The sequence below is a fragment of the Rattus norvegicus genome, chromosome 8 (genome assembly GCF_021556685.1).
Source record: "Rattus norvegicus strain SHRSP/BbbUtx chromosome 8, alternate assembly SHRSP_T2T, whole genome shotgun sequence".
Taxonomy (NCBI): Eukaryota; Metazoa; Chordata; class Mammalia; order Rodentia; family Muridae; genus Rattus; species Rattus norvegicus.
Window position 1 is genome coordinate 107,230,591 of NC_141541.1, and position 10,267 is coordinate 107,240,857.

Sequence of the window (10,267 nt, forward strand, 5' to 3'; positions counted from 1 at the left end):
TTGGTTGAGATTTTTAAAGGTTTTTAAATCTTTTTTTTAAAGATTTTTTTAATTTTTATTTTGTATGTATCGATTTTTACCTCCATGCTTGTTTGTTATTTAAAATGGCGTCCCACTATGTGACCTAGGCTAGACTGAAACTTGAGCTTCACCTCCATTATCTCTCACAATGCTGGGATCGCACGCTTTTGTCCTGTCGATTCAAGGATACATGTACACAGTGACATTTTCTCCAACGCATGAAGAGAAAGACTCTATGTAATCTCGGCCTGTGCTGGAGCTATGTAGACGAGGCTGTGCCTGCTTTGGTGATCTTTCGAATCCCTAAAACCACTCGAAACAAATTCTACGATTCAAACATCGGCCATCTTCAAATTCTAGTCTGTCATTAAAAATCAAAACATGGAAGTTATTCTGCCCCCTACAGGCCAAAGAAGTATTTCTGGAGCATAGCCTGGGCTATTGGAAAACCTAGCACGCCATTCCTGGGTGGGGCCTCCGAAAAGGAGGCAAGAGGGGCGGAGCTTAGTGTGACATTTCACGACCTCACTTTCCGGTGCATCTCTTGAGATGTAATTGACGGCTAGGGTGTATCCGGCGTGAGGAAAGCGCAGGGCTCCAGAGCTCGAGATTGCAGTCACTCCGCCCGCGCCATCGCACCTGCCCGCACTGTACCCGGCATCCGCACCTCTCCAGCCTCGCAGCACCGTCCTCATGCTGCACCTAAGGCCCCGCAGCCCCAGCGCTGACCCCGCGTCCTGCTGGTCACCACAGGCATCAGCACCCAGCCCTGCCAAGCGCCGCCGCCTCCACCAGGAGCCCGCACGCCCCGAGCCCCTGGCTCAGCCCGAGCTGGAAGAGCCCGCCGGGACGGCCAGCAGCGCGCTCACCTCCGTGGTGTTCCTGGCTGCCGGCTGCGCCCTGCAGCTGCCCCTGGACGGCGTCGACCTGCTGCTAGAGCCTGAGCCCACCTCGGCCCTGCAAGTGTCGCTCCAAGGACACACCATCCTCCTGGTTCCCGAGGGACTCCTGACAGAACCCCAGCCAGAACAGCCTGGATTCGTGGCCACCAGCCCGCAAGGAGCCGCTCCCCAGGACATGCCCCAGGATCACCTTCTCGGCTTCCAGCAAGAAGCCTTCTGTGAGTACTTCTACCAAGAGGGTGTCTGTGATGAGGATGCAGACATGGACATCTTGGGGTCCTGGGCTAGCCCTCCAGCTGGTCAGGCTACTGGGAGCCTTTCTTCCATCACCGGGGTGCTCAGTCCTTGGTCTCAGGGCGGCGTCCCAGAGCCATGTCTTCTGGTGCCTTCCACTGGAGCAGAGCAATATTGCCAGAGCTCCATCGAGGAACTGGACAGCTACCTGCTGGGACCCTGCCCTGGCTCACCACTGCAGCCTCTGCCTGCATCTCCTCTGAGTTCCCAAGAGCAGCGTTCGCCACGCCCTCCAAGCTCTCCAAGGCCCCCTTGCAAGGCCCGGAAGCGACTGTTCTATGACTGAACTGCCCTGAGCCAGTCCTTGCTGCCCTGGGAGAGAACTGTTTCCCAAAGCCATTGTGTGCCTTTAGAGAGCCTACAAAGTTAGGATGGCACTCTTGGTTTTGAAGTGGGCAGAATGTAGAATATTGGATCCGCGGTTGACTGGAAAAAAGTCTGAACAAAAAATCGTAGCCACCTAAACAGGCTGTTTGAAAATCACCGACTTTCGGACGTTGAATTGACTGCGTATGACCTTTTCTACGCAGAAGTCACTCTCAAGTAGTTTTGCACATCCCAAATGGTGCCTCAAATTTCAGCTCTAATGTGTTTCCTTAAAACTCCACCCTACCCCGCACCCCTCTGCGATTCATTAGCTATATTAGTTTGCAGTGTTTGGCCCTAATCTCTCCTACTTTGTGCCTGTCCTTTACTATGGACCGTTTCCTTATCAAGGCTCTGAGCTCGCTTGAGCTGACTGTAGTAGCTAGTTTTACCACTCGAATTTTGGGTTTGGTTTGGGTTTGGATTTTGTTTGTTTGTTTTTAATTTGTTTTTATAAAGTGCTCTCTCTTTTTCTATTAACTGTTAAGTGAGGAAATAACATATTTTCGACATTTAATTTTTGGTTTGGGAGCTTGCTTTTGTTTTGATGGGGGTGATCGTAGTTGGTTAGCTGGTTTTGTTTTGGTATGAGCAGGGGTGTTCCAGAATAAACAAGTATTTTCTTGGTTTATTTCATTTTTTTTTAGTATACTTTTATGTTTTGTTTATTTTTATTTCTTGTGTGAGAGCTTTTGCCTGCATGTGTGTATGTTGCTCTCATCTGTGTTGGGGGCCTCTAGAGGGAGCAAAAGAATGTCAGAATGTCTGCATAGACTTAGAGATCTGTGATCCTCCATGTTGGTGCTGGGAACCAAACTTCCGGGGAAAACGGAAACTGCTTTTAACTGCTGAGTCACCTCTCTAGCCTTCCTGAATATTTTTAATTTATGATATTCTGAAGGATTTTATACTTCTCGGGCTATGGTAATTATAAGATTATATTTGTATAGGAGTAATTATGAGATCTTGAATTTATTTTATTGTTTACTAATGTATAAAATAGTTCATATTTTATCTGACGTCCGACAAAATATTGATTTCTTTGATAATCTATGCCTGGGTTCTTCCATAATCAATGATCCGTCTTAATGAGAAAATTGGCACAGGCCAATCCCGGGAACCTTAATTTTTCCTTTGATCCCCAGCTCCGAAAAAAAGAAAAAAAAAGAAAAAAAAAAAGAAGTTACTTCTTAATGATTCTTATCATAAAAGAGGGTTTCTGCGTTGGTCTAGTTGTATAACTAAAAAGACTAATTAAAGTAACCAAACTAATTAAAATATTTGGCTTGGGCTGCAGAGATGGCTCAGCGGTTAAGAGCACTAGCTGCTCTTCCATAGGTCCCGAGTTAAATTCCCAGTACCCTCATGGTGGCTCACAGCCATCTGTAATGGGATCTGGTGCCCTCTTCTGGCCTGCAGGTGTACATGCAGATAGAGCATTCATATACATAAAATAAATCAACAAATATTTTTTAAAAGTTTGACTTAATAAACGAACTAACATTTTAAGCTTGGCTATTTAGATGTCTTCACATGAGAACTGTGTGAAACCCTGAGCCATTGAGGTTATGACAAAACTAGGACGATATAAGAAATGAGAGCAGGGTCGGGGCTGCAGGCCTTTGTAGATTTTACATGGTCTCTTGGAGAGTTGGAAGCAGATGGGTGAGAAGAGGAAATGAGTGAGGAGACAGTTTGAGACTTAAATGTTAAATTGTACACCCATTTTCTATGTGTGTGGCTTTCTGTGATGTCCTTTTTTCTGTTTTTTGTTTTGTTTTAGTTTTTTTAAGATTTATTTATTTTATGTATATGAGTACAGTGTAGCTGTCTTCAGACACACCAGAAGAGGGCCTCATCCCATTACAGATGGTTGTGAGCCACCATGTGGTTGCTGGGAATTGAACTCAGGACCTCTGGAAGAGCAGCCGGTGCTCTTAACCGCTGAGCCATCTCGGAACCTGTGTTCTTTTTCCCGTGGTGACTCTCAGCGGCAGGGCTAAGGTTCTTCACATTCCATACCAGTCTGTCCCGCCCTGTGGTGGTTTTGTACGGAGGGGCCATGTATTGTTTGGGGTTGGTTTTTCTTTATTTGTTTGCTGTTTGGCTTTTGGGCACATCACTCCTGTTTAAATGTCTATTTTTGGCAAGTCTGCCCGTTTTTATAATGAAATAAATCGTTACCACTGAAGCTAAAAATCAACAAGATGCTAGCCTTTTTGTTTTCTCCGTCCAACATTCATATTTATTACTTGAATCTGGAAACACTTTGCCAGTTTCTCTCCTGGTTTTCATCCTCGTGCTCCATTCAGTCACCCTGTCCGTCCTTGGGTATCTTCTTTTTTTTTTTTTTTTCTGGAGCTGGGGACTGAACCCAGGGCCTTGCGCTTGCTAGGCAAGCGCTCTGCCACTGAGCTAAATCCCCAACCCCCGTGGGTATCTTCTTAATAGTGCAATTTTCTTTTTCTTTTCTGTTTTTTTTTTTGGGGGGGGGGCGGGGGAGTAGGGTTTCCCTATCCTAGGCTTGCTTTAAACTTGCAATCCTCCTGTGTTAGCTTCACGAGTATTTCTATTATAAGCAAGCATTACCTATCACCCGGAGCCCACAGCACTTCCAAGGATTTTTTTCTCCTCCATGGCCTCTGTGGTGCCATCGGTCTTCCATTTGTGTCTGGAAATGGCTCAGTTACACCTACACCTGTGTGTGCTTTAGCCAGGGTTAGCATTGTGACAGAACCTCTGCACCTCTCGCTTCGTCGTTCAAAGTGTCACTCTCTGTACTGTTCACTGCACCCCGGGATGTACAGCCATTTATTTGTAGGGAGTGAGGCTGCTCACTGGGCTGCTTTTGTTGTTGCCTTTGACAACCTACACCTTCAAGCTGGTCTGTTTAATCATAGGAAATGTGTCTGTTACATCCCACTGAATTAAGGTATAACTAATTAAATTCACATTCTCTGAACGTTTCTGTTTTTAAAATGAACTCACTGGGCTTGGTAGACAGCTCAGTAGTAAGTAAAAAAAAAAAAAAAAGTGTCCTCGTAGCACGTATGAGGTCGGTTCAACCCACAGAAAATATTTTTTTAAAAGAGTTATTTTTCTCTTGTGATCTTTGAATTCCTCCTCAGTCTCTGTAACACCTGACAGGAAAATGATGAGCCTACGTCATCAGTGCTTTCTTTGTGTCGTCTGATGTCTTTCTGAAACAAAAAAGGGGGAAGGGGGCTTAAAGGGGGATTAGCTTTCTGCTCCACATGGGAATTTTGCATTTGCCCTTTCCTAGTTTCCAAAGATCCAAACACATGTGAGAGCCAAACTGAAGGGCATGCATACTATCTGACACTCAGGACATACTCCTAGTATTCAAACCTCACAAGTGGTCCAATTCCAGGATTGATACAACAGGGATGCTGGGTTGTACTGTCCACATCCCTGTCCTCTTTGATGGGTGGAAGAATTAACAACTCAACCATCTTAGCAGGAACTATCCTCGGGCTCTGTGGTTACTCTGTTCCAATTATCATTCAAGTAAGGTCTGTGTAAATTTATTTTTATACTTTTTCCATACAATATATTTTGGTCATACCCTTTCCCCTCCACAAGCTCCATGTACATGTGACTAAATGTATAAACACAATGTGCCAAGTCTTTTTAGCGTTACTTGTACATGTCTGACTTCAGGGTTGATCACTTGGTATTGGATAACTTTAGCGGGCTCATCCACAGAGAAGACTTTCTCCCACTCCCAGCATTCCTTAGTTACTATAACTTTTGCCTGAGGATGGGAGACCGCATGGCATTTCCCGTTCCACGTTAGCGTACCCATCGGCAGCGCGCTTCTTCCGGTTTTGGCAGCCATGTTGTGGCCGGATCACAGCTGCGGCTTCTCTGAGATTGCTAGGAGACTCATTCTCACAGCACGTTTCCTGTTCCTCCAACTGTTACAATCTTTCCACCTTCTGCTGGGTTCCCCAAGCTGTAGGTGCGGGAGCTGGATGGGTTGTAGGTGTATCAGTTGTGTGGGCACGGCAGGCTCACTCCTTCTCTGCTTTTTGTGTGGTTTTGTGTTTCTGTAACAATCTCTATCTGTTGCCAAGAGAAGTTTCTTTGATGAGTGTCTGCGCTTCTTATCTGTGAGCATAAGGGTAAATATTTAGAATGCTGTTAGGAGTTACACTAGTTTAGTGCAGTGGAGGCAGTCGGTTCTCTAAGAGCCATGACCTTGCTACCCAACCCCCATGCCTCCTCCTTTCAGTTCTTTGTCCTGCCTTTCCCTAACATTTCTGCCAGGGATCTAACTACCCTGTCAATTGTCTCTAAAGGTGTCTAGACCTCATAGGGTTCAGGCATTCAGGGAACCGGAATGTAAACTTATGATCTAAACTACATTAAAAACTAAATTTCTTCAAACCACACATAAGACCAACCAATAGTCATCATAGACTTTCTTAACTTATAGAGTTAACAGTCTAATAAAGGTCTAATAAATTTTCTGCCAACAGCTTCCACCTTGGGATTATAGGCATGAGTTACTGTAGTTGGCTAAGAATTTACACTTCTCTGGGTATGAATGATCAGTCTCATTCCTGTAGTGTCAGAATATCCTAAATCCTGACTAGCAGAAGTTGATCGAATCAGCCCAGAAGAGTACCTACAGACAGCCACAGACCAACCCTAGCACTAAGCATAGGAAACCTCCCTTCACATTGTTGATGACAGGAATGAAGGAAACTCTCAAAATAACATAGACTGTTTCTACTGACCTCGGTTACTTCCCAGAACTTGAAGGTGAGACACGATTGCTAAAAAAATGTCCACACACTTAGACACAGGAATCGAGCTGGAACTATCCTGGAAGCCTCCTCCTTCATGGCTGGCTTTCATAGCATGCAAAAGTGCTGTGCAAGATGCCAACGGAAAAAAGCAATCAGTAGTTCTAGCCAGCTGAACCGTAACAAAGACCAGCATGGCAAGGTAGCCCCAGTGGGTATAATAATGGCATTTGTATCTTGGGAGCAATCAACAGCCATCTAATTGCACATAAAGCCTGCTCAATGTGAGGAAATTCATGTCTAGAACTATAAACCTTGCCAGCTAACTATGGCTAATGGTCCCGAGGAGATAACCTAGCGGACAGCCACTCTTCCCTAGCAGTATAACTTCTGACTGCATTCTAAATATGTACCCTTCATCCACAGATAAATGGAGCTCTTGCCCCTTATCAAAGATGCACCTTGCAGGAGAGATACACAGTACAACTCCACAACAAAAGCCAGGGAACACCATGGAAGAGGGGACAGAAAGATCCTAAGAGTCAGGTGTGTTTGGTGGTTCATACCATTAAGGCCAGCACTCAGGATTCAGAGGTAGATAGATCTCTGTGGCTGCTGTGGCTCTGTATGGGCTGAGGCCAGCCAGAATGGTCTATATAATGAATTCCAGGCCAGCCAGTAATACATGGTGAAACACTGCCTAGCCGTAGATAGATAGATTAATAGATAGATAGATATTTAGATAGATAGATGATAGATAGATAGATAGATAGATAGATAGATAGATAGATAGATAGTCAGAGAACCAGGTCATCTGCTATGAGATAGTGTCTTCTATATATGACAAGAACTATACACCCAGGATATCTCAAAAACTGTGGTCATCTAAACAAGGCCTGAACAGTGAGAACACAAGTTGCCAAGTCAATGTGGATGAGGGATGAAAGGGAGGAAGTAACTAGCTGCTGAGAGAGAATCAGTCTTCAGGTATGAACCCCATAGGTAGTTTGTCTAAACCCAAGGGATCAGTCCTAAACAAATGAGCAGAGAGAGAGAGAGAGAGAGAGAGAGAGAGAGAGAGAGAGAGAGAGAGACATATGTAACAACTAAAGAAGAGGTCATAAATTTGAGAAAGACATGAGGGAGAAAAGAGGGTAGAAATGATGAAAAAACCACTCACATATAAATTCATACACACACAAATAATAATAATAATAATAATAATAATAATAATAATAATAATAATACAGTTTTTACAGGTGGGTGGGAGGAGGGGCAGAATAGATGGCTCAGCCATGAAGAGTACTTGCTGATATTCCATAAGACTCAAGTTTGATTCCCAACTCCCTCACCTTGGCTCACAACTATCTGTAGCTCCAATTACAGGGGATCCCGTGCCCTCTTCTGGCCTCCGTGAGCAGAGCATGCGAGTGGTACAAGAAGGCCCTGGCTGCATGGCATAAACCCACTTGTGGTGCACGGCTATGACCTCAGTACTTGGGAGTCTGAGGCAGAGGGTTAAAAGTTCAAAGTCACAGTCTTCTTCTAGATAAGAAGTACAGGAAGCATAGCATGCAAAATACCCTTTTCCCACCCCCCAAGAAGTGTACTTTTAGTTTTGATTTTTCTTTTTAAATTTTTGTTACATTTATTTACTATGTGAATGCGTGTGCCACAGCATGTCACCACGTAAGACTGAGACCAAACTCAGTTCATCGGGTTAGGCCATGAAAGTTCTGTTGAGTCCTCTCTGTGCCAGACTTACTTTGTTTTGAGTCCATGTGTCACTCTGCAGGTCATTTGGGGGAGGGGGGGGGCTTTCAGGTGTGAGTATGTCACATCTCAGGTCCGCCCCGGCTACCTAGGAACCCATTCTCTAAACGGCGCTAAAGCAATTCACGTGACATTTAACTGAGTGTGGTTTGGTGGGATGGGAGCAAGTTTCTCGGTGATTTTTAGAATGCCCGAAACCATAGAGGTTCTAGTCTTGAGCCCCCTTAAAATTCTATTCCGGGTGAGACAAACTGCGCAACCAGTTCTGCCTCCTATAGGTCAAAAAATGTATTTCCCAACTACAGCCAAGTCTATTGGCTAGCCCGACACTCCTGGGCGGAGCCTCCTGGACTCAGGCTTCCAAAGGTGCAGCCTAGCCTGACCTTTTCCGTCTTGTGTTCCGGTTCATCATTTGAAAGTTGATTGGCATCTAGTAAGTAACCCACCTTGCGTGCGCCATATCCACTAGGCTAAGCGCAGGGCTCCAGAGCAGGCGATTGAAGCCGCTTCGCCCGCGCCGTCGCACCTGCCCGCGCTGCACCCCACGTCCGCACCTCTCCAGCCCCACAGCGCCGTCCTCATGCTGCGCCTGAGGCCCCGCAGCCCCAGCGCTGACCCCGCGTCCTGCTGGTCACCACAGGCATCAGCACCCAGCCCTGCCAAGCGCCGCCGCCTCCACCAGGAGCCCGCGCGCCCCGAGCCCCTGGCTCAGCCCGAGCTGGAAGAGCCCGCCAGGCCCGCCAGCAGCGCGCTCACCTCCGTGGTGTTCCTGGCTGCCGGCTGCGCCCTGCAGCTGCCCCTGGACGGCGTCGACCTGCTGCTAGAGCCTGAGCCCACTTCGGTCCTGCAAGTGTCTCTCCAAGGACACACCATCCTGCTGGTCCCCAAGGAACTCCAAGCCTCCACCCATTTTGGACAGCCTGGATTCGTGGCCACCAGCCCGCAGGGAGCCGCACCCCAGGACATGTCCCAGGATCACCTCGCTGGCCTGCAACAAGAAAGTCTCTGTGAGTACTTCTACCAAGAGGGTGTCTGTGATGAGGATGCAGACTTGGACTTCCTGGAGCCCTGGGCTAAGCTTCCAGCTGGTCAGGCTCCTGGGAGCCTTTCCTCCATAACAGGGGTGCCCAGTTCTTGGTCTCAGGACCGCGTCCCAGAGCCATGTCCTCTGGTACCTTCCACTGGAGCAGAGCAATATTTGCAGAGGTCCATCGAGGAACTGGACAGCTACCTGCTGGGACCCTTCCCTGGCTCACCACTGCAGCCTCTGCCTGCATTTCTTCGGAGTCCCCAAGAGCAGCGTTCGCCACGCCCTTCATGCTCTCCAAGGCCCCCTTGCAAGGCCCGGAAGCGACTGATCTATGACTGAACTGCCCTGCACCAGTCCTTGAGTCCTAGAAGTGAGGGGCTTCTCTACCCCCTAGATGCAAGGCACTTAGTCGCCTGTTGTCAGAATAAAAGTGTTTCTGACCCAAAGGACTCTTCCCAAAAGCTCTAAATATTCCTAGAAATCTAACTGGTAAACCCCCCACCACGCTCTGTTTCTTCTCTAACCAAGAAATTAGTAGTCTTATGTTCTCGGTGTCCTTTAGTGTTTTGTTTTGTTTTTTTCATGAGTTTTTAAGGATTTGCACACGACTTATCTACCTCCTTGTTTCGGGCTGCTCTCCTGGAAAACTACCCAGTACCATGATGAACGATAACGGTTACTTCACTTGAATGTACAGGGTTCAAAAGCCATCTCCAAAGCTACTGGAGTACTCTTCCATTTCAGTTCCTTCATTACAGATGAGGCTTATGGCGAGTTTTACCGGTTGGTTTTAGCATGCACTGGGATACGAATTTGTTTTGTCTTCTTTGTTTTTTTTAATCTTTGTTTTGTTTGTTTTTATTCAGGATCTCATTATAAATCTATGGTTTTCTTAGAACTAACTATGTAGCTGAGGCTAGCCTTGAACTCACAGAGATCTGCCTGCCTCTGCATCCCAAATGCTGGCATCAAAGGTTTATGCCACTCTGTCAGGCTTGGGTTTCTTTTTGTAGAATGTTCATCAAGATTTCACCTAAACTGGCAGAAAATGTTTACATTATTATCCCACTTTTTTTTTTTTTTGCTTTAAATTTTGAGCTGATTTTTTT

General features: G+C 46.3%; 2 protein-coding genes across 2 annotated transcripts; both read left to right on the forward strand.

Annotated features, from left to right (window-relative positions):
• Positions 1 to 714: 714 nt before the first annotated feature.
• On the forward strand, positions 715 to 1,503 carry Prr23a2 (proline rich 23A, member 2). The gene is given in 1 exon segment (NM_001408797.1): positions 715 to 1,503. A coding segment is annotated over 1 exon segment (789 nt).
• A 7,205-nt stretch (positions 1,504 to 8,708) lies between these two features.
• Positions 8,709 to 9,604, forward strand: Prr23a3 (proline rich 23A, member 3). The gene has a single exon (NM_001408794.1). The coding sequence runs from the start codon at positions 8,709 to 8,711 to the stop codon at positions 9,495 to 9,497; it is 789 nt and encodes a 262-aa protein (NP_001395723.1). The 3' UTR covers positions 9,498 to 9,604.
• The last annotated feature ends 663 nt before the right edge of the window (positions 9,605 to 10,267 follow it).